The sequence below is a fragment of the Dermacentor albipictus genome, chromosome 7 (genome assembly GCF_038994185.2).
Source record: "Dermacentor albipictus isolate Rhodes 1998 colony chromosome 7, USDA_Dalb.pri_finalv2, whole genome shotgun sequence".
In the NCBI taxonomy this organism is placed as follows: Eukaryota; Metazoa; Arthropoda; class Arachnida; order Ixodida; family Ixodidae; genus Dermacentor; species Dermacentor albipictus.
The window spans coordinates 114,461,889-114,486,550 of NC_091827.1; the positions used below are offsets into that span (position 1 = coordinate 114,461,889).

The window sequence follows — 24,662 nt, forward strand, 5'->3', positions numbered from 1 at the left end:
TTTACGGCGCTTTCTCTTTGCACTCGCTTTCATGTCGCCTCGTGCCTCGTGCTGGCCGGTACACATTTCGTCGGCCCGGATCGGTCTCTTACCCGCACAGTCTGAGTGATTTACATTTAAATCTACACTCTCTTTGCCTCGACTGGCGGACAGCTCAACCGACTCTGGCACAATGCAGCAGGCTTTACTCGAGTAAGACAACTCGCACTCTTGCGAACTGCCCTCTACTACATTGCCCAGCTCACGCTGTGAATCGGCACACAGCCCGTCGGTATCGATCGCTGTCTCACGCGCACAGTCCGAATGATTAATAAGTGAATCATCCCTCTCTAGGCTACCTAGACTGGCGGAGAGCCGCACCGATCCCTGAACAATGCAGTTGTTTTCTCGTGAGCTACGGAGCTCGCCACCCCGAGAACTATTCTCAACTGCATCGTCCAGCTCGCACTTCATTTCTGCATGCACATCTGGCTCTACATGGGTGCTCCCTTCTGTCTGGTCAGCAGTACCCTTTTCCTCGCTAGCAACCTCGCTAACCTTACTAGCGACGCACACACGTGGTAACTGTGCCAATTTGTTCGCAGCTGGCCTAGCTGTCTCCACAGTCATCTGTTGGCACAGCACCTCGTCGCTCTCACTCTGGCCTTTAACGGCCTCTATTGCCACTAAGGCATCGTTAGCAGCTAGCCTTCTCCCTTTACTTATGAATCGGCAGCCAATCTCACAGGCACTACTCTTTTCGTCGGCTTCTGGCGAAAATCTGCTAGATGCTGCCTCATTCTTTCGCTCTGTACTACCTACAGAATTCTCAGACAGCCGTTGTCTCTGTGCCAATACCTGATCACAATACTGTATCTCTTTGATCAGTGCTGCCTTCTCTCTTTCATACTTTTCCTCTCGCTCAAGCTTACGTTGCTGATACTCCCGTTCGCGTTCATTCTCACGTACGTGACGCTGACACCTCAGAGTAAGTTCTTGAAGCTCCTGCTTCCGTTCATTCTCGCGTTCTTCACGCTGACGCTCACTCCTAAGCTCACGACGCTCTCGCAAACGTACACGACGCTCTCGCTCCCGTGGCTCCTGTATCACCTCCCAAGCAAGCTCAATGCTTTTGTCGTCATTGCCACTATCGTTAATCGCCTTTATGATAGCTGGCGTTTCCATCCGTTCGTCCGCCTCAACTCCCAAATCGTCGCACACCAACAACAAGTCTAACCTCGTCAACCTTCTAAGATCCATGGCAGCTGCCCCGACAGGTGGTTAAAACTGTTTTCCTTAATTAATTTGTGCAAACACACAATGCAACAAACTCCCGATTCCCAGAACTATCAAAATTGAACACACAACCTTTGAGTCTGGCGAATCATAAGGAAAAAAACCACGCGCTCACTTACGGTTGCAGCACCCTGCCATCCGGTTCGCTCGTCCGCTGTTGCCGGTTCCTCCGGACTCCCTGGGTCGAAGGCTCGCTCCTTCTTCGCTACTCCCAGTTTCTTCGGACCTCTTTCGACGAAGGCTCTCTCTTCTTCGTTCTTCCCGGTTCCTTATGATCTCTCTTGACGAAGGTTTATCCGTAGCGCTGCCACCAGCTGATGCATTCGGAGGCGATCCTACCGCTGCCAACCAGATGTAGGGGTTGGAGGACGGGACTTCGGGATGGAGACCCAAAACTTGGGAAGGTTTATATTCTACATTCTATACATAGAGAGGTGAGCGACAAGTATCAGACGTACTGTCATTACGGGCCAGCAGCAACTCGGACGCTGCGGCCCGCGGCAAGAAGTTCGAGAGAGGTGAATCAGGGAATCAGGGCATTCTCCAGCATGCTCAGGTCTCTCTGGAAGGCTTCTTATAAACCCTCCGAGCACTGCAAGTCACGTCATGTTTGACCAATGGGAGAGTCCGCTCCGATGACGCCACTTTCAGCCAATGGTAGGCGCCCGTGTCGTGGTGTCACACCTGGCGGCTTGCTGCGGTCTTGCATCGCAGACTGGCAATGCACTTCGAACAAAGAGAAGGGGAGGGCTGCACCTGCTTCATTGTCGGATGCCCACCTGCTAATCCCGGCGGCGCACGAACTTGTTGGCATGTAAACTCGTTGCCTTAAACTTGTCTGCTCGGCCGCTTCTCTGGAATGCGCTTTCCTGCTTCTGCATTCCTCAATTAGCTGTGCTGCAATCCGATGTGGTCTGGGGAACTCGAAGTAATCGCAGGAACCAGCTCCATATCTAACAGCGCGAAACTCCCGTGCTGCAATATTTCGGGCGTCACGTGATGCGTGAGCGCCGCATGGATTTATCTGGTTTCAGACGTTCTTGTGACGTGTCTTATACTGCTTCGTGATTTCCAAGCACTCGCGCGACATTGTAGGCACAGCCTGCCGTATAAGTATCTGCGCACATGCGTAATCATTGGGAGCTGTCGCAGTTGTAGCGCAATATTTTGTTGAAAGTGACCACTCTGCAGAGTCACGAAGCCATTCGAAACCGGAAAGACCAAGTTTAGGCACATTGGTGTACTGCCCGTAATTCCGCACTGGCTAAAAACCGCGAACGCATGTATGCCTTCCGTAGACACGAGTGCCACGCTTTGCCGTTTCAATTTTTTTTTTTCAGGAAACTGTGTGGCCTACGCCGTATGCGTCTTAAGCGCCACTTCGTCCTTCATTTGCTCGTTAATTAGCATAGAGTTCCGTGTCCGTGCCTTGTGGCCAAGTTCGTTCGGGAGAGGAGTCTAGCCTGTCACAATTTACGCATTGTCGAAGACGGTGGCGCACTATCGCAAGTTCAGCTGTACAGGTGCAAAACTTAGCAGCAGCGTAGCGCTTAACGTATGTTGTCTTCACTGTTTTTCTCTCCTACGAGAATACCTGTGCGACATAAATACGTTTCTAACGTACCGTGATTGAACGAGCCGTCATGCTGCTAAACTCGTGCTGCTAAACTGAGACAAGCGCAGAGCAAAATTTGTTTTTCAGACGGGAGAGCATAGGTGAAAAAAAAAAAGGAGAAACAAATGGCGGCTAAAGCGCACTAATAGCTATGCCTCAAAAGCGCAGACACGGAGTGGAGGAAGCGGTGCAAGAAAGTGGGTGGCCAGGTACGCGGTAATTGAAAGCGTAGACAGACAACCGCGGGAAGAGAAAATGAGAGAAGCAGAAACAGTAAATTTGTTGCAAAGTATGGAAACGAGTCAGACCACGGACATACACAAGAATGGCAAGAAATAATTTGGAAGCGAAGGTATGTAGGATAACAGAAGGAGCATTACCTCGCTATTGACTCGAGCCGGTTGGCTAAGGACAAAAATGTACCTGAGCAAATATTCTAAACGGGATGAGGCTCGTGTCTGCTGCAGCGAAAATCCGGAACCGACTCGGCGTGCCCTAACTGAATGCGACGGCATATTCGCCCAGCGGGACCCGTAGGAAACTTTCGCTTTCCAGAAGCGCTGGGATTCAAAGCGGATGGAAGCGATAACCGGTCAGCAGTCGAGATAACCAAGGTCCGTTTAGTGTATCGGTCAAAAATAAACAAAGCAAAAGAAAAACGCAGGGAAGAAATTGATAGGATTGGATACATTACAGGTATATCAGGTAGCTCTACAAGGTAGATATAGAGGTTTTAAGGAAGAGAGAAAAGATTAAGATGTAGGCGAAATACTAAACTGATAAGCATGTATAGCATATGTGATTATTTGAAGCGAGCTACTTGTCACCGCCCCGTTTCAAAGGCGATTGTGCCGGAATGTATTTCTCTGCGGCTGAAAGCACGCTCCCGCAGGGCGCGCCGAGTCATTGCGCCTGACGCATGTATGGAACCCCGTGTCACTGACGTCACGCTGGTTCTACTAAACGGCTGTGGAAATAAAGACGGGGCTCTTTCCCATTGCTGGCGTTTTGAACTGCAGTCGTCTTCTGTCTTTCGTCGATCACGCACTGATAGCGGCGGCGCTGATACGACAGCGATATGCCATTAAGCTATCTTCATATTCTGACTACGATGACCCAATCGTTCCTGTTTAAGGGGGGGGGGGGGGGGTAGAGGAAGGAAGGCTAATGTCCGTGTATTCCTATGCGTCGTTCACAGTTTTTCTTTTTCTCGTGGTTGTCTATTACGAATCGGTGCCAACTTGCCCGTTTTTCCCCTTTTCGCAAAGGTCCATAGATGGTGGCGTTGCGTGGGTTCTCCACGATGCGTTTGGGAGGGGGGGGGGGGGACGAAAGACGTCGCCACGCAGCTCCGCCTATGTGTAGTGCATGCAAAAACAAAAAGAGCCGCTTCCTCGTCTGGCGTCGTCCACCGCGTACGCCAAACTGCTGCGGGCAAGTTGCTGCGCTGCACCCCGTTCGGCCAACCTGCCGGGGCGGAGTGGTTGATCGCTTCTCGGACCCGTCACCGCTGCGCTGCCACTGAGTGCGCGCCGGCGCCCCTCTTTCGCGGCCAGGGGACCTCGGCACGAGCGCAGTGCAACGGCCTTTCGCCGCCGCCGCTGCTCGGAGGGAAAGCGGTGGCCGCGTGAGCAGCGGCGCGCGTGCAAGAGGAGGAGACAGCGGCAACTTGGCTGCGCATTCTGCGTTACGCTTCTCTGCATGCGCCACCCACCCGGCAGAGGTTCGGGGCCGTTCGCTTACGAGGCCCGGCTAATTGCGTTTGTCTTGCCGCCGATATATCGCACGCCAACCCTCCCCTCATTTCGTTCCCTCCTCTGCCTTTCAATTGTTACTGCTTTCGTAACTGCCCAAGTGGAAGCTCGAGCGAGTTGTTACGACGCCGCCGCGTCTTTCTTCGTCCGGTCTCCCGTCGTGTTGCGCCGTTTTTGATCCCAGTTATTTCGTAACTTCCTTCACCGTCCACCCCACGTCGCGCGATGCTTTGTGCGGTCGCATTCAGCGTGCCTACATTCTGTCCGCGCTCTGTTGGCCGCGTGTTTGTCGTTTTCGTAAACGCGAGGCAAGCGTTGTCGGTCGCCGCCCGTGGTTAACGAAAAGCGCAAGCGGTTGACGCGACGAAGGAATACAGATTGAAGCACACTTGAGCAAATCGCGAAAGGCGTTTCTCGATTCACTCCGAGTGCCAAGTGCGCGGCACTATGCTTCGAAATCGCAGAAGTTAATGCGCAAGGCTGGCCGGTCACGCTCGACCGCGTTTCCCGTGCCCCGTCTGGCCGACTATCGCGTCCGAGCAAGGCATCCGCGGCGAGCATTGCGGGACGACCGTTTGTCTCCTGGCGCGTCATCTCTGCTGTGTCGTGTCGCGGTTTGCATGAGGCGAGCCGCACGCGCGAGAGGCAATGATTGGCACCAGTGCACACGAAGCCTCGCGCCATTGTCGGCTGAACGTGAACTATTATTTTTCACGAACGTGGCCAAAGATCAGTGCTGCACAAATCCACAAGATACTGCTTGCGGATTTGTGCAGAACTGGCCGTACTCGGGTGAGTCGCGTACTTGCGAATTTGTGCAGATTCGGTGGTCCTCCGTCGGCGACCATCTCTGCCCTTGTCAGTGTTGATGCGCGTCGCTTGACGTGCGCTTGCCTCCCGACAATTCCGCTTTATTCCAAGTACCGTTTTGTACGTTTACTTTTTTCAGCTCCCTCCCCGGTTTCCGTGTAGTGTCAGCGTATACGTCTGTGGATTTCTGTCGGTTGCGCGTGCAAAAGCCTTTGATACGCGTTCTCTACGACGGGGCGTCCACTGCGAGGCGTTCTCGGAATATAGCGGCCGCTCCTCTCGCAAACGCAGCAACGACGGTGGCAGCTCGCTTCGGCGCAGCTGCAGCTCCCGCGCCGCGGAATGAACGGCGCGGCGAGTCACGCACCCACGGGCCGTGTCGTGTGCTCGGCTGCGATCTCTTCTTCGGCATCGCGAGCGGCCTTGGGAGAGTTCGGGGACGCCGGGCTTGTCCGGGCCACGGCAGGCACGAAAGGGCTCCGAGAACGAGTCGCGGCATTTTAACGCGATAGCGTTAAGGAGCTCGTGTCGCAGAAAAGCCGGTGTCGTCGGCGTCGGGTGTCGGCGGCGGTGTCGGCGTCCGCGGCGTTGACCGTGAGCGATAAATCACGGCAGGCACTCCATAAATAAAAAGCAACTTCCAAGATGGGCTGGGTGGGAATCGAACCAGGGTCTCCGGAGTGTGAGACGGAGACGCTACCACTCAGCCACGAGTTCGATGCTGCCAAGAGGTACAAACGCGCCTCTAGTGAATGCGGTGTTGCCTTCGAAACGAGCCGTGGAAAGTTACACTGCGGTGTATATCGGTAATTATGAACATGTAACTTACAGAAGTCGCAATTACACGAGTAGCGAAGTGCGTTTCGCTGCATTTCTTTTGCGCTTTCCGCACACGCAGAGCCATCTTGCGGCAAACACAGAAGACCCCCTCCTCTCCATGTACGGCGCTGCCCCGACAGATAGCGCGACGCGCGCATTGGAGCTGTCGCGGCTCGGACTCTCTCCCCTGACAACGCTTCGCCTTGCTCCCTAAGCGTCCTTCCTTTCTTTAGATCACTATCTGTCTATCTCTCTGCCCGTGCCATCACGACGTTTGGCTGGCGTGCATCATTTCCCCCTCCGAGAGATACGGAGTTCTTCGGTTCGTTCCGCTTGCTCAGGCGCACGTTTCGTTGCTGCGCCGAACGCCGCGTTGCTCGACCATATGGCTCGACGCTCACCGCGTCCGATGCGGGCCGCCTCGTAAGTGATGGCTGCCCTGTAGCCCATTGTCCTACACCCCTTGGCGGGACGACGGGAACGCTGTCGCGTTCCACTCTTGAAGGCGAAGCTTAAGCGTCCTCCAATTTTTTTTCTTGCGGCGCGTGCAGTCAGTCCGCGCAATTACGTGCGCAGCTACGCGGAGGAGGATCGGCCGCGGACCGTGTCGTGCACGGTGTGGCATGGCGTGTTTACGAAGCGTCACGGAGAGTGCGATTGAGGATATAAGGAGACGGGCGTTGTTGGCGTCTCGTTATATCCGTACAGTGAGCTCGTTCGAGACCGTGTCTCCGTATAGATGTACTTGACGGTCTTTCAATTAGTGATAGTGATTTAGCGAGGTGCAGTTTTGGGCGCGTTGGCTCTGTCACGTAATTAAAGCGGCACGCAGAATCTTCGACTTCGAACGTGGTGGGAAAATGCGGATGGGCGTCTGTCCTCGTGCATCTCTTCGAGGTGGAGCTCGGCTATGAACCGTTTCACTTGCCCGCTACGTAGAGCGCGATCACCGGACGTGTCCAGCTGTGCCGGTTATCTGCATCCCCGTTGCACTGTACAGTCGACGTGCGCAGCTTGCCAGATGGCCACTCCGAGTGACGTACGGTTTCACACCCGCGAGAACCTGTTCTCTGCCTCCTTACCTGCAGTCCTTATTTGCTGTCCGAAATCTCGTCTGTACACACCGCCGTTACGATGTGCCTGTCGCGCGATCGTGGCAGTTCCCGCTGCGCGCATCGCGTGACGCGCTCTCCTCCGGTGTGGGTCACCTCTCCCGCGCGAGAGAGAGGGTGCTTGTAAATTACAAGGTAAATTACAGGTACACGCTGGTGGTTGCTCTGCCCGAATGGTGCGCCGTCGACCACGGTACGCGTCCTTCACGCGCGGTGCGCGCTCTCGTGTGTGGCCGTCGTCCTGTCGAGCTGCGATGCGTGTGTGCCTGGTCCGTGGCCCCGTGGTGTCCCTCCCGCTCGATTCGCGGTCTCGGCGACGTGGCAGCGGCTCGCTCCTCCGGACAAACGGTTGACTCGGACGCGGGATCTCCCCAAGGGTGAGGCGGCGGCGTGTTTGTCCCGTTGTGCCATTATAAGTGCGCGCCCCCTCGAAGGAGGGAAGCACCGACGTCGTGCAGTCTCGAACCAGGCCGTGTGCGACGAAGCGTCTGTGCAGTCGACAGTTTGTACACTATATTTTTGGTTGAGTGCGTCGCTTTTCGAAGAACGCAGCAAGAGCGCAAAAAACAGAAAAAAAGAAAAAAAAGAAAAGCTCGCTGGTCGGTTTTTTTCTTTTATTTTTCTTCTTTCATCTTTCGCGAAAAGCAGCGCATATTACTGGAAGGGAAGTTAGGTTTATATAGCATACGATCCGAGACGGAGCTGCAAGGGTAGTCACGCCGACGTGCTTCTAACTACAGGGTCCCTGACCGGCGTCAATTAACTTTCCCAACATGCTCGGGCATGGGTGCGAGCAAAAAAGCGACGCGAACCGGAAACCTCGCGACTCGAGGGAGTACTCTGGGAGAACGCGTGCGTGTGTCGGCAGTGGCCGACGTCGAGCTCCCCCGTCCGCGCCTCGTGTCACGCCTGGCGCACAGATCCTCCGTACGCGCTGCGTGGGAGAAACGGAGGACGCGGCGGCTGCCGATTCTGCTTGGTTTTTTCTTTTCCACTCCTTGATTTTTCTTTCGGCGTCCTTCTGGCGTCCTGAGGTTAGGGTCATTTCTCGCTCAAGTTCCAAGGTCGCCTGTTGGCCCATGTCCGAGACCCGGTCGATACCGTTGACGGGACGATGCGTTTGCGATGCGCATTTGTCACCTTTGGCTCCTTGACGACGTCGTTTGTTTATTTCTTTTCCAAAAGTAGAAACTCAGTCGGCACTCACGCTGGCGTTTGCGCTAAACGAAGCGGCGTGCACACAGTTCCTGTAGGCAACACCGCGGAGTTTGTTGCATACCAGCTGGAACGTTGCCAAAGAAGGACGTCGCGCGTCGTGGCAGGGAGACGCGCTGGGTGCGACGACTGCTGCAACGCGGGCAGCGTCTCGCTGTTTATTTATTTATTTTGAACGTGGAAGGAGAGGCACGTGGAAGGAATGGCTCAAGGTAATGGGGAAAGCGCAGGAAGTACAAAGGAAATGATAGAATTGGCGCTGTTGTAGTTTCTCAAAGTCATCTGGCCGCCTTCAGGCTGCCCCTGTTTCCCGGTTGGAAGCCGTCGAAGTAAACCAAGCGTATAATCCGAGTTGGGATTCGTCCTTTTGCCGGGGCCCAGTCCGTGCTGGGTACTTCGTTGCATCGATGCGTATACGAACGAAGTCGTTCCGCTGCCGCATATTTGGAGCGAGCCGCCTGCGACGATTCGCACAACTGGGTGTGCGGGCCCAGTGGCCATTTCCGCTTACTGTAAAAGGACTTGGTTCCTTTCTTTTTTCCCCTCGTGCCGGTTGCGTGTGCGTTCGCGTCTTGATTTGGTTTTCGGACGTACGTACGGTTCGGCGTCGTTTTTGTTTCTGGAAGCGCTTACGCCGTGCTCTCGTTCGTGACGAAGTCCGCTTTGTGTTTCATCTGTATACGGTCGGCCATTGGCGAGCTCGCCCGAATGCCCACACTCTCGTCGGAACCGCACGTCCGACGATACGGCACCCGAGAGCCGCATGCTCTCATCGGTGCTGGTGGCCACCGACACCGCGATGCCCGTCTGCGTCGAAGCCATCTGCGGCATGGCTGTTGCTGTGGCTACGGAGGAGTAAAACAATGTACGTAGCCCGGACACCGCACGCGAAGCACTATCGGCGCTGCGTTTTATTGATTAACTTTAATAACCGTCTCTGTCTCTCGTTCCGCGTACGCCAGCCTCGAGCAGCGCGGTACTGCTTTCCCTTCCGTCGAAGCCGACCGGCGATCGGCCTTGCGCCTCCGTGCGTTGTGTGCACGACCGACGTATACGTTATACGACTTAGCGCTAAACGCGAGAGAAATGCTTTAGCATTGTGTCGCTCCTCTTCGAGGTCCCGTGTCCGTGATTTAAAGTGCGTTCATGACATGTGCAAAGTGTTGTTCGAGAGCTCACTCGACACATTTCCTGCCTCTTCGAGGAGCGAAGTGCAGCAGACGGTTTTCCGGAGCAGACCACCGTGAGTTGCGCCATACGGGGTGATAATTTTTTTAAAATTTTCTGAAATTTTTTGCAACTCGCCTGTAGTAGATAATGTAATCCTTGTCCTTGAGCTGGATTGTTCGAAGAGGCGGATATTACTAGCACGAGAAATCGAAACTCATACTACGAATTAAGAAAACTTCACTAATTAACCTCGTAATTAATTACTATATGACGCCTATTGCAATTTACGCATGGCACGTAGCCGGTGACCATGCAAGCGGTATCCATTTGAAATGAATTTCACTGGTGACACCGGTTTCCAGGTATTATTTGCAAAGTCTGGGACGTAATACGTGGGCGTTTCAGTTACTTTTGTGGCTCAGTGCATAAAAGAGCGTTCTAATAATTATGCGTTTCTAATAATGTGTTGCGAACTAGCCCACCTATCCATCCTGCGGTCACTTTTTACCCACATTTTTCTTCCGCCCGAGTGCGAGCGTGGCATCCATTGAGGCAAGCGTACTTGGCGCACTCTTGGGTAATTTGGTGGAGCTGCGTCGGGAACCACTTTTGAACGTTCCGGCCACGAAATACTCTGGATACACACTGGTTGCGTGGCAGAGCATCTCTCCAAGCATACGTTGTCGGTGTCGTTCAGTGCGCCTTCCAATTTAAAGGAGCGTGGCGGATAACGTGTTCGGTAAAGAATGGCGCCTATACGTTCCTTGCAGAATTTGGGGTGAACTCAGGTTATAAAACATCGATTAAAGCTGCAGTGCGAATCATCCACCATACGATGTCCGTAGATACGTCGTTTTGTTGACGGTAGGAGGAAACGGCGCCGAAAGTGGCTTTAAATCGGCCCCCCGCGTATAGGCGGACCGTTTCCTAAGCAGCGCTTGAGGGACAACGCTTGAGGAATTAAGATATATATATATATATATATATATATATATATATATATATATATATATATATATATACCTGCGGACGCCGTTATTCTATGCTTGCAGAAAGTAGTACGCGTGTCGTTCAATCGCATTCGAACGTTAAGCCTGGCGAATGCAACCGAAAGTCACTAAAACGTTGCAGAATTTTCGCAGCTTCCGTCGGTGATAGACACTGAATTCAGCATTTACTGTCAATCTTGTCTATGTCAATAACTAGGAAAAAAAAAAACCCTATGCAGACACATTCTGCTGTGAACATGCAGCTGCGTCTCGGCACTAGTACGCACGCATCCGACACCGCACGCGTGCCTGGCCAGCAAGACTGCACGAAAGGCGCGCCGTGGTCAGTGCGCTTTGGCCTGTCTGCAGTCCGTGGGCGACGCGTCGAGAAATAACGCGCAGGTGGATGGAAAGAAACGGGCGAGTCGGACGTGGTCGTGCATCCTATAGAATTAGGGCTTAGAATCGTGCTTTCGTCAGCAAAAGAAGCGCCATTCTGGCCAATGAGGCGTGGGCAGGAGAACGGTTCACTTTCCGAACCGTTATAAAACCGCAGGTGCTCCTGCCTCATTTCCGAAAGGATTTTGCGTTGCCCCTCCAGTCCTTTTCCAAGGTATAGCGCCACCACTCCCGAGAACGCGAGCAGCCGATTCGGCGGCGCGGGGCACGCTTTTCGGCACAGCTCGGGATCCGGAGGGGCCAAAGTGGCGACAGAACACCCGTAAGCTGTGAGGCAGTGGACCCACGGGGGTAAAAGTTGGCCGGGCCACGTAACGCGCTTAGGGCAATAACCCACGTTCCGTGAGAATCGCCGGGTGAGCGCCAAGGAAACAGAATTAGGCGTAGTCGACGGCGGCAGAGAATTAGATGGCGTGCTGAAATTAGGAAACGTGCTAGCATAAGGTGACGTCAGCTGGCCCAATACCGGGTCATTCGGAGATCTCTGGGCGACGCCTCCGTCCTGCAGCGGGCATGAAATCGCTTTTTGGTGGTGATATATTTTGCGTGCCTGAAACTAGGAACGATGGTCCATAATATGGGGAGGGGACACCAGAGCACAAAACTGCCTAAACTGAGATTGTTAGTCTTTGAAACTTACCTTTTTCCAATCATTTGGCGAAAAAACGAGAAAGCTTGTCGGAAAAAATCACAAGAAAATTAAGTTCGCGTCTTTTGCGTGCCAGAACCACGATGCGATTATCAGGCACGCCGTAGTGAAGGACTCCGGATTAAGTAAAGCGGCACGTTCGTGATTATACGTTGCGCCGGGTTTTACACTGGCAAAAGAGATGACGTAAGAGCGATGCGGGCGGACGAAGCGCTTCGTACCTCTTCTTCCCTTTCTTCGTCAACCTTTTGCCACTGCAAAACTCGAGGCAACGTAGTCGCGGACTCCGAATTAAATTTTGACCACTCTGGGGTTGCATTTCGCTGTCATCGAAATGGGGTCACCGCGGCCGCGATCGAACTCACGACCTCGAGCTCGACAGCGCAGCGCAATATGTCCACGAGGCTATACGGCGACGGGGAAAGCGAAGACTTTGTATTTCTTAAATTTCGAACCTTGAAGTTCGTGCAAACGGCTACGTGGCGGCTCTTGTGCCGTCTCCGAAGAAATGCTACGCTGCGCTACCGAACAGAGAAGGATTCAATCTAACACGAGTAGTTCGTTTCTCCACGATAACCGGCAGCAGCCAACGCCTTTGTTTCTTCTCTCGACGCTTGTTTGTTCTGTTGACGCTATACTCGCCAAGCTGAGACACATTTGTCACCTTAATCCAGACGTGCGCCGGCGTCTTGTGTGTCAGGAGGAAATAGACGATTGCGCGAATATTTATTTCCTCGAGGGTCGGCTCTTTCCAGAAAAAGCTCTGTTGTCGATGATTTTTTTTCTTCTTCTGAAAATGTAGTTTTCAGAAAGATCAGTGGTTGTTATATAATGGCCTTTTTTTTCCCTTGTCTGCGGTGGTCTTTCAATCTTTTTTTTTTTCAGTGTTGCATGACGTACGTATTAGGGCCGCGTACTGCACCACATTTCCCCGGAGACCTTCGCTCGATCCACTTTTCTACGGTCGAAGCCCAAAATGGAGCTCGTTTGAAAAGCCCCATCTCCCTTCCTCTCCCCCTCCTTCAACCGCTTTTTTATCCCCCCTTCTCGTAGTTTCTCATTGCACCCCCTTCGGCGAACTCCATCGGAACGGAACCGGCCGCGGGACGATGGCCACTGTTGGTTCCGGCAGCCAGCCGACCCGTGTGTGTTCGCACTGCTCACTGCGCATTCGGTTCGAAGACGACATGAAAGAAAACAAGCGATTCTCCAGATCTCTCTCTCTCTCTCTCTTACATATATATCCACACAGCTGACCGCGTGGCCTCAATCCCAACCCCTTGTGCAGCTGTGCAGCACCGCAGCGTCGCTCTCCTTGTAGTTAATGACACGCCACCATTTATAGATGGACACACGGGGCCGACGGATGAAGGTCGCTCATTTGAGGTGTAGCGGCGCGGCGATGGAGCTGCGCACCACCCCCGCAGCCATAAACAACTCCGCGGGGCGTCCCGCGGGCCTCCCGTAAGCGGACCTTCCCGAGTGTTGGACACCAGGCACACGGACACATGATCCGACTCACTGTGCCGAACGTCGTGCGCGAGTTCCCTTTTCTTATTACTTTGTTTACTGCTTTCCTCTCGCACTAGGTCCGCGCACCGTACTTCTCTATGCTCCTTTTCCCTCTTTTCTCCTCTCGCTCTCTAAAGCCCTCGCCACTTCCGGCGCGCTGCGCGCGCCCGCTCAATTCTCTCTTTTGACAGAATAAACTTGACCTTGTTACCGAAAAGACGTGTGTCCGTCTCGTTTACCACGGCTCTACAAAGTGGTGACCCGTAGTTTTCTTCGCGGCACTGCCGAAGTTATTGTGGAGCCATGCACAGCAACGAGATGCAACCAGACACTGAACCTACGGGCACGACCGAGCAACAAGACGTCTCCGCGGTTTCCATCCCACTCCCACCATACTGGGACCGCAACCCTGCAGTTTGGTTTCTGCAAGCGGAATCGCAATTTATTCTCTCTGGCGTTCGCACGGAACAACGCAAGTACCACCTAGTTGTTTCGGCACTGTCGCCTACTGCTGCAGAAGAAGTTGCCGACCTGCTTTCTGGACCGCCTTCCGTCACTCCATACAGCGATCTTAAGGCTGCACTTCTCGAGCGCACAACAACATCGCAGCGAGCCCGCATGCAACAGTTGCTCTCCGCTGAGGACTTGGGAGACCGTCGGCCAAGCCAGCTCCTTCGCCGTATGCGACAGCTCATGAGCGACAACACAACAGTAAGCGATGACCGCCTCCTGCGGGAACTGTTCATGCAGCGCCTTCCAGTAAACGTTCAGATGGTACTCGCTACAGCCACGGTGATGGACCTCAACAGCCTTGCCAGCTTGGCGGACAAAGTCATGGAGGTGGTGACGCCAGCGGTGTGCAACGTAACATCATCAAGCCCCACTGCGAGTTCAGCCCCGCAAACATCATCCTCCGCCGATTCTCCCATCGACGTGCTCTGCAATCGCCTTGATCAATTAGTTTGTGCTGCGGAGCGTCATCGCACTTCACCCCGTCACGGAAGGTACCGCAGCTCGAGTAGATCACGGCGTCCAAGAGAAGAACGCTCCCGGTCTCAAACGCCACCACGGGTATGCTTTTATCACCGCCGCTTCGGGCAGGAGGCGCGCCACTGCCTCCGTCCTTGTGCATGGCAGGGAAACCAGCCGGCCGACCTTTAATGGCGACAACCGGTCAGGGCCAAAGCAAAAGTCGCCTATTTCATGTCATGGACAGAACCACAGGCCAGCAATACCTGGTGGACACCGGGGCGGAGGTCAGCATTATTCCCGCGCAACGTTCCGACCGAACTACACCGCCGACCTCCTATCTTCAAGCTGTCAACGGTAGCAGGATACCTGTTTACAAGTCGCGGTCCCTCACCCTGAATCTTGGCCTGCGCCGCGTGTTCCGTTGGGTTTTCCTCGTCGCTGATGTTCGCCGTGCTCTAATTGGCGCTGATTTCCTGGACCACCATGGACTGCTCGTCGATGTGAAACGCCAACGCCTGCTGGACACTGCTACCTTGCTGTCTGTTCATGGCGTCGTTTCCTCTGACTCGCCTATAGTCGCCCCAACCTCAACTATTGCTGGTGATCCTTTTGCTTGCCTCCTTCAACAGTTCCCCAACCTCACGCGACCACCAGACTGGACAAAGCCCGTACAACATGATGTACGTCATCACATCATAACAACTGGTCCACCTGTATTTGCTCGCCCACGACGACTCGCCCCGGACAAACTCAAAATTGCCAAAGCAGAGTTCGAACACATGTTAGAACTTGGAATCGTACGACCATCGTCTAGCAGCTGGGCGTCCCCGCTCCATTTGGTCCCCAAGAAATCAGGTGACTGGAGGCCGTGTGGGGACTACCGATCCCTGAACGCAAAAACCATTCCGGATCGGTACCCACTCCCTAACATCCAAGATTTCACGTCGGCACTGGATGGCACTACAGTATTTTCCAAAATTGACCTGGTGCGAGCCTTTCACCAAATTCCTGTCGCACAAGAAGACATTCCAAAAACAGCAATTACTACCCCATTTGGCCTCTTCGAATTTTTGAGAATGCCTTTCGGTCTCCGAAATGCCGCACAGACATCACAGCGGTTCATCGACACAGTCACACGCGGTCTGCCGTTCGTTTTCGCCTACGTTGACGACTTGCTTGTGGCAAGCTCATCCCACGAAGAGCACCTCCAACATCTCCATCAGCTTTTTGAGCGCCTATCAGCAAATGGTATCGTCGTCAACACTGCCAAGAGCGAGTTCGGAGTACCATCACTTGATTTTCTCGGCCATCGCTTGGATAACAACGGGATCCGCCCTCTTCCTCACAAAGTGCAAGCCATCATGGAGTTCCCCAAGCCAGCTTCAATCACTAAGCTGCGCCAGTTTCTAGGCCTGGTAAACTTCTACCGCCGATTCATTAGAAACTGTGCTATGCTGCTGGAACCCCTCGAGCGTTTGCTTTGCGGCAAACAATCGTCAACCACACTGCCCTGGGACAGCACAACAGATGAAGCTTTCAATTCTATCAAGCACGCTTTGGCCGATGCCACACTGCTAGCTCATCCCAACCCCAACTATCCGTTATCGCTCATGACGGATGCCTCCAGCTCTGCGGTCGGAGCGGTACTGCAACAAAAAGTAAACGGTGGGTGGCAGCCCCTTGCCTTTTTCTCAAAACGCATGACCCCCGCACAAACACGCTACAGTGTTTTCGGCCGTGAGTTGCTCGCCATGTTTCTCGCCGTGAGGCATTTCCGACACCTACTTGAAGGCCGCTCGTTCACAATCTTCACTGACCACAAGCCTCTCACCTACTCAATCGGCCGCTCTGAATCATTATACACTCCACGTGAGGTGCGCCAGCTCGCTTTCATCTCAGAGTTTTCAACTGACATACGCCACGTCAGCGGCGTTGACAACTCACCAGCTGACGCCCTCAGTCGCGTGGATGCTATCACACGCAGTCGCTCCAAGAGCTCTATCTCAACATCATTTCCTTTCAACCTCCAAGAATTGGCTACACAACAAGCTAATGACTCTGAGCTCCGTCACTTACGTGACTCCTCAACATCTCTTCAGCTTGAATCAGTTACCTTTGAAGATGTGCCAATTGTTTGCGACACCTCCACGGGCACACCTCGGCCTTACCTAACCACCTCATTCCGCAAGCAAATATTTGACTCATATCACACTCTTGCACACCCAGGCATTCGCGCATCTCAAAAGCTTATCTCATCACGCTTCGTCTGGCCGGGCATGAACGCAGATATCAGAGACTGGGTCCGCTCGTGCGCACCTTGTCAGCGCGCGAAAGTTCAGCGGTACCCTGTCCCCCCCACAAAGCCTTTCTTGCAACCCGACGAACGTTTCTCCGTTGTGCACGTCGACATTGTCGGCCCGCTACCCCCATGCCAAGACTATCGCTATCTTCTGACATGTGTCGACCGCTTTACACGCTGGCCCGAAGCGACACCTATCCCCGACATGTCTGCAGCTACTGTCGCCGCAGCTTTTGTTTCCGTTTGGGTATCCCGATTTGGCTGCCCAACGAAAGTTGTCACTGATCGAGGCCGGCAATTCGAATCGTCCCTTTTCACGGAGCTACTTCAACTTCTCGGAACAGCACGCTTGCGAACTGCCTCCTACCACCCTCAAACAAATGGCCTCGTCGAGAGATTTCATCGCCATCTCAAGGCAGCACTCACAGCGCACGGCTGCCCAAACAAGTGGGTTGACAGACTTCCGCTCACGCTTCTCGGAATTCGATCTGCCTTCAAAGAGGACCTCTCCTGCGCTACTGCGGAGCTTGTTTACGGCACCTCGCTTCGCCTGCCAGCCGACTTCTTCGAAGAAAACACCCTCACCTCCTCTCTAACAGCAAGCGAGTACGTCGACCAGCTTCGCGATGTGTTCCGAAACCTCCATCCGCAGCCTACGCGTTTTAACAAACCCCGTGCAGTGTACATCACTTCGGACTTGCAGACAGCCACACATGTTTTTGTGCGTTACGGTCCTGTGCGCGGCTCGCTGCAGCCCCACTACCTCGGGCCATTCCCCGTTTTAGAACGTTTTCCTTCTAACTTCGTCGTCGACGTAAATGGGAAACGAGATACAATCGCGCTTGAGCGACTCAAGCCAGCATTCAGCGAGGCACCCGCGCTTAATTATCTCGCCTCCCCGGAACACGCGGACTCCTCCTTGCAAGTGCGCGGTTCGTCACCTCTTCGTCGCGTTCACTGGGCTGCCACTTGTGCATTGTGAGCATCGTTCGTCGCTTCAGCTTCCTCTCTAAGGGGGGAGCAATCTGTAGCGGCGCGGCGATGGAGCTGCGCACCACCCCCGCAGCCATAGTGTTGCCATAGAGTGTTGGACACCAGGCACACGGACACATGATCCGACTCACTGTGCCGAACGTCGTGCGCGAGTTCCCTTTTCTTATTACTTTGTTTACTGCTTTCCTCTCGCACTAGGTCCGCGCACCGTACTTCTCTATGCTCCTTTTCCCTCTTTTCTCCTCTCGCTCTCTAAAGCCCTCGCCACTTCCGGCGCGCTGCGCGCGCCCGCTCAATTCTCTCTTTTGACAGAATAAACTTGACCTTGTTACCGAAAAGACGTGTGTCCGTCTCGTTTACCACGGCTCTACAGAGGGAAGCGACGAACTTGGATCTCTCGGCCGCTGCTCCGTCTTCCTCGTCTCGTGTAACTGCCTCCCTCGCCTTCCGGCGGCCGATTCCCTCCGCCGTTTGGGCACGTCGGCGCTCGCGGGCCGAGTACGTGCTCGGTGACCCAGTTTTCGGGTCTGCCTGTTTACGGATCCTTTGTGCGCGCCCGTGTGTGTGTCACTGGGGCTGCCAAAGCGGGGCTTCTCCGCCGACCCGAAAGACGGCCGCGCCGGCGGCGGCTTTTCTTTGCGGCCCGCCGAGTCGCCATTTTGCGCTCGTTCGGCGCTGTCCACCCGCGTACGCTCTGCTGAGCCTGCTTTGCGAAGGCCGAACAACAGAGCAGCGCTATATATACGAAGGGAGTTGCGAGGGAAAATGTGCAGTTTAAAGTTGGAAGTAACCGCAGAGGTAGCCGGGGCGCACTTGCATTGCGCGTTCTTAAGAATTTTACCCGTATGATGGCGCATGTTTTGCCCCTCCACGGTATATGGCAGTGGCCGCCATTTCTAATTGCGTACTTACTCCTTTTCTACAAGTCCCGGTGCCTCCTTGTCCACAGCTGCCACAGGGCGCTCTTGCACTTTCGTATTCTTTAAGGGAACACTAAATAAAGGTGGGTGTTCTTATTGCAAGTGTCAAATAAGGCGCCTCCTGCGACCAATGGAGCCGCAGACCGCAGCTTTTAGCCCTTGTTAGCGTTGCTGGGATGTAGTATAGGAGGAGTTTGCTGGAATGCGTCTTCAGGCATCGTTGAGCGTAGCGTACGGAATCGAAGTTCCAGGATGGACGTTGCAGGCCGGGACGCCGTCCACCACTTGTGAAGGCGTTTATTAGTCACCGGCGTTTGGGACCGACCGTTAGAGCGGGGCACGGACTCCCAGCACGAGCACCACTCACGAGCAAAACCGCTGGAGAGGACGACCCACTATATCGTTCCAATCCTTCTCTACACCCTGAACGATGTTCTTAGTGTACACAATGGGAAAAATGAAAATTAACATTAATTGAGGTACACCCGTGTCACACGAACTACTTTAAGATAAAGGAGTACGAGACTGCCTAATGGAGTTCGACCGCAAGGAAGTTGTGGTAGTGTTCACGTCCAACAACATTTTTGTTTTAGAAGCCGCCAAAGGCGCGTTCTGCGATGTTTGGTTTTTGTAGAAGTACAAGAATGGAACGTCAAATTACGCTCGTAGCTATTATAATTAACGCTCCTTCCATAAGAGAATATTACTCAGTAAATTTGACGCGAAAAACACGCACGTCGTTAAAATTCAGATTGCGCTCGCTAAACATTAGCAGTGCTGACAGCGACGCTAGCCACCCCGTGCCTATGCCTCTGTTTTGCTTTACGGCGTGACGAGTTGGCTCGGCATTCTGCGCTGCTCCAACCGCTGCAAACTAGTACACTAAAGGCGCAACGTTTCGTGCACGGCGACCTCGTGGGCTTTCCTTTTATTTCGCGTACTGTGCCGGTGTCAGCCGTGAGTGACCACACCGGCCACTCACTGCACGACTTGCACGACAGAGGCTGCGTTTACACGAGTCTGGGCACCGAGGCGTTGGAACTGGGCCGCCGTCTGCAACAGCTCCGTTTGGTGGGTCTCATCGCCACGATGAGGTTGCACTTGCACAGTGCCTTCTGATGGTCTTGTGCTGGCACTATTCCGGCTGCCGACGCCTAAGTCGTGACGTCACAGTGGTCCCGCGCAAATCTCGCAGTGGGCGGGATCGACCCGTGCGCGTTTACGTGCATGCGGCAGACGGGTCGGGCTGCATGAAGCTACCCCATTCAGTCGGGCTGACTCAGCCCGACTCTCAGCCCGACTCGACCCTTGTCCTGCCTAACCGGCTGGTGTTTACGCAGACTCGACGGGCATATTCCAGCCCGACAAGCCGACACCACCTGGTTCTGTCGGCTTCACTTGTAAATGCCCCGAAAGACGAGAAAAACATGGCGCCAAGCGGCCTAGGTCCAGAGTAATTGGCCAGCAGTAGGTATAACTGTCGTTGAATAGTGCTTGAATTTTTGTTTAGTTTCACTCAATTCACTCATCAATTTTAATGGAAACAATAATTAAATGTTCAGTGTTACAACAAAAACCAGTACGAGCACGGGAGTATTCCCTTCAGTCGCAGTGGGAAGTCCCCCTCCCTTGACCGAATGCTCCGCGGAAGGGCTACCGTGGGAAACCGAGTGCACCTGCCTCGAGATAGACGGTGTTAAAAGGAGTTTCCGGGTACCGGTGTGACAGGGTGGTTACTCCTTCTACGGCGCCAAAAACATCCGCTCTTATCGTGAGAGGACGCCTGGTCGCCGATAGAACGACGCATGAAGGCTGGCAGCGACGCCTCCGCACCGGCTATCCGTGACGTCATAGATTTTGACAGCATCTGCTCGAGGCCTAGCTGGCTTTGTATCGTCAAAGAAAGACTGCACCGTATTCTGAAGTAACAAAAGAAAATGAACTTTGCAAATATTTCAGTAACTTTCGCTGTGCCATGACGGTTAAAATAGAAAATAAAATGTATTGAGATCCGTGACGTACTGATGCTGCAGTTCTGGCGCGAGTTAAAAAAAAAAGAAAATTACTTTACCTTCATTTTCGTTCTCCTTCTAAGTGCTCTGAGGGGCCACTTTCTAGGGTGGATATTACCATCCTTTTTTCGAACCGGGTATTCAGATGCGCCCTGAACCTCGTTACGTATGTCCTCTTGCTCCCTCCAGTTGGGGTCCTTAGTAATATGGATTCGCGACTAGCCATCGAGTATTCAAATAGTTTCGCAGTCTGAGCTAAATTATAACAGTATATAAAAGGGACACCAAAGGCAAACAGCACATCCACTTGTACTATTGAATGGCCTGTCTAGCGTTTTTCAAGGAACTCCTGTTTTGTAGCGTAATGGGAAGCCTACTATTGAAGTGCATGACGTGCAGTGGTTTCCTTGGTAAGCGAGTAGAAACATTTTTAAGCAGAATGTTTGGGTTCGCGTTTTCTTATCAAAACTCGTACGCATGGCCGTAACATGGTTTACAGGACGCGATTCTGGCAGTTGCATTCGTCACCGTCAGTAGGGCGTGACAAAACGATTCCGTCTTTATGGAATAAAATGATGCTCGTTTCCGTCGATGTGGCCGGCACATCGATGTTCTCATTGCCACCACATTCCGAACAGATGATCCAAGACGGTACCTTTGAAGTATCCTTTCGCACCCTTGTGCTCGGAGCACAGCGCCACGTAGCCGCTGAGCCACCGCGGTGGTTGGGACATGCGACGTGATGTGTTCGACGGCTGTAACGTGTTTGGCGGTGGTCAGAACTTGAGTCCGTTGCGTCAAACTGTATATCTGCTGCGCTGGCTGTGTCCCTCCGCGTGTGCTACTGTACTGTAGTTTGGCCGTCCTAATTTGCCCTTCTCGCACTGGCTACACGCTTATACGGGCCAAAAGTAGGTTCGTGTCCGCCAAAAGTAGGTTGGTGGCCGTGGGAGCCTGTTAATGCACACTCGCATCGAGAGTCTGCGGCGAGTCCCCGTCGTGTGACCAAGCGCGACGCGGCTTGAACCGAACCGGTACGCATTCCACAGATCCGTGCGGGCAGAGCGAGCGCGGAGGCGTCGCTTGCTGGCCGGGGCGCCGCGCCGGACCCTGCTCTCAAGCTGGTGCATAGCCTCCCTGCGAGCGCTATAAATGTGACGTCGAGATGAGCGCCATGCTAACAGCCGCTGCTATCCTCTCGCGATTTGTGGCGCCGAGGTGGAAGGGCGTGTGCATGCGGATTACCGAGTGTTTGGCGAGGGATGGATTGACACTCACTAATGAGAGATAGCGAACGTCCGTTCATCTTCCTCCTCCTCATTTTCTTTTTTTTTATCCTTGCGACGATTTCTCGAGGAAAATACGCGGTCCGTATTACAGAAGGCGGCCGCCGACACACTAGCGCGCTGAACAGTTTGGCGCGTCCCCGTGGTCTGGCGTTCTGGATTCCGATTGTGTCTCCGTGCAAGGAGGTCTTTAACGGAGAGGGGGTGAAAGTTGGATAAAGTGCAGCGCAGTAACCGTCTCTCAGCAGAGGACACCTCAACCGCGCTGTCCGGGGGCGAAAGGGAAATAAAAGGAGCAGCGAGTAGAGGTGCGGTCAGAGGCTATCAGCGAGGCCTTCGGCGAAGGCTGCAGGAGCGCGCGGAAAAGCCGCCTCTGTGAGGAGTTGCAGCCCGAAGGGTGCACGAGGTGGGCCACCGTGCAACCACACTGCTGCACACAGCGCGCTTTCCTGCTTGCCTGTTTCACGCCACAGAAGGCATCGTTGCGACACTCGGGGCGCCCCTTCGTGTGCCGCTCTCGTCGAGCGCCGCCATTAGCATTGTGGTCACGCGGCGCCGGAAAGAAGTCGGGCGCCGCCGTGGGGGTGGGGACGCTGCTGCTGCTCCACGTCGGCATAGTTCTGTGCACAAGGCTTAGAAGGGTAGGTGCGCAGTGGTCGCCACGTGTTGGATATACCATGGTCGCGGTGTCGGGGCCTTCTTGTGACCGCGGGATTTCCGGCCCACAGCTCCGCTCTGCCCACTTGGTCGCGCACGGTTGTCCACTCTCACCGGAAACGCCCCGTTCTATTAGAGTGCTCACACAACCTTCGACACGTGGAACGATGCCCACCCGGGTGACCGTTCAGTAATGGCAACCTGAACGAGATGTCTCAACGGGAAAGTTTTCTCGGTAAAAACAAAAAAATGTGGAATATGCTCCGCGTTGAACGCTGATGACGTATCCCTGCTATTGAGCGGGCGACGTTTCGTGAGACTGTGCTTCTCTCGTAGTTTGTACTGCGACTCGCTCGCAGGACAGCGACATGGTGCACTTTAACGACCGAGGCTCTCGCCACGCACCGCAACAAGGACGCTAACGGGCGGCGAAGGTTGATTTATTTATCGATTCGTTGACGCACGGGCTTTACCGCGACCCACACCAGCTCACGAGGAGAGCGGGGAGATTCCGTCAGGATGAGGTTAGATTTTTGTTTATTTTAAATATCGTGATGGAGTTTCAAATCACAGAGTGTACTTTGTTCAGGCAGGCGCTTTGATGAATGAGGAGTGCATGCTAAGTTTCATTTTGTTTTGTTCGTTTCTAGTTTAGGAGTATTGTTACTAATGCTTTAAGCAGCAGGAATATTCTCGCTAACGCGCTGTTGTCTGCAGGTACGGCCGGTAGCTGGAAAGATGACTACCTCGAAATGTCAGAAGTTGATCACGGCGCGTGTTATGCCACAAGGCGACATATCGTTTTCGTAGCATGCTTTTTTAGTCCGGCGTCGCAAGCACAATGTGCTGTTTTCTCGTTCAACGCGGTGAGTTGTCAGTTTGTTTGCTCGCGATCAATTTAGGAGGAAATCTTTGGTGCGTTCGACTAGCGCACAACACCGCTAGTTTACTTTCCGACACTGCGCACAAAGCTAAATTTCATTACAACTGGTTCAGTTTGTTTCCAAGTCGATGCGTTTACGCTAATACAACTGACTTTGCAAAAAGAAAACCCTCGTTAAATTTTGGAAACCTGTTGGAACAAAGTCCAGCCTGGTCTGATTGGTCGTTATTCACTTCTCAAGTTTCACCGAATTTGTGGATTTCTATGGGCGGCAGGGGTTCCCAAGTCCAGGCCCTACAAGCTCTAACACTGTGTACTGCGAGCACGAAGAAGTGCCAGTCATCGGACGCAGGCGGCCTCATCCCACGTATCGGCTAACTTTAAGACGAAGGTGCACCCCGACTATCAAGTGGAACTCTCATTTGTTTTCATACCAAGACACACTGATCGCGTAAATTTAGTTGGTAGCCTCGTTCTATCACTGCAGAATATGCGTGCATGTCTTCTGAAAGCGCGGCAGACTTCACCGGCTATATGTTGTGGAATGATACATGTGATATACTGGAACACGAATGCGGAGTTGCTTATGAGCGTCGAACACAGTCAAGTATTGTACCTGTAGCAGTGAAGCAACGCCACGAACAAGTGCTTGCACCTTTTGTTGAGGCTGGCTGCGCACAAACACTTCCCTTTTTTTTTAACCTCCGACTCGCTTGAAAGGCTCTTTTTTTTTTTTAAATCACTGATGCGGCTCGCTGGGCAGGTCGGACGTTTGCACGCACAGCCCAACTGTTTCCTCGATTTCGTTCTTGAAATTCGTGAGGCAGATCCAAATAAGGTGATTGGCGGCAAGGACCCTATCGGCTTCCGCGAAACACCTCGATTCCACGCCACAAAGGAGTAACGTGACCACAACGCCAAGTGAAAGAGCCGCCGTGAACGTGGATGCCGTAGCCATCCTTGTTTATTTGGACAGTGTTGCCAGCACAAGTAGCAGGTCCTGGATTTGCTAATAGCTTCTAGCAGAATGTTAGCGCAAACCACAGAGGCTGTAGCAGCCGTGGCCGTCCCAACACGTTATTACGAAACGCTTGTTGAACACATGTAGGTGTTGCGTAATGAAACGTCCAGGATACGACACAGGTCTTCTGTGCCGATGACTGCGCGGGAAGGCAGTGCGTGATCACATTCTAAAATGTTTCTGCAGCATTTAACGGCATGTTCGACCGAGACACGTGTTGACACCTGGATTTTACATAAA

At 53.5% G+C, this 24,662-nt stretch overlaps 2 protein-coding genes across 7 annotated transcripts in view; both read left to right on the forward strand.

Annotated features, from left to right (window-relative positions):
* Positions 1 to 24,662, forward strand: part of Klc (kinesin light chain) — a 184,294-nt gene that overhangs the window by 55,887 nt on the left and 103,745 nt on the right. The window lies entirely within an intron of this gene.
* Positions 13,683 to 14,877, forward strand: LOC135907280 (uncharacterized). Its single transcript, XM_065438963.2, has one exon. The coding sequence runs from the start codon at positions 13,683 to 13,685 to the stop codon at positions 14,538 to 14,540; it is 858 nt and encodes a 285-aa protein (XP_065295035.2). The 3' UTR covers positions 14,541 to 14,877.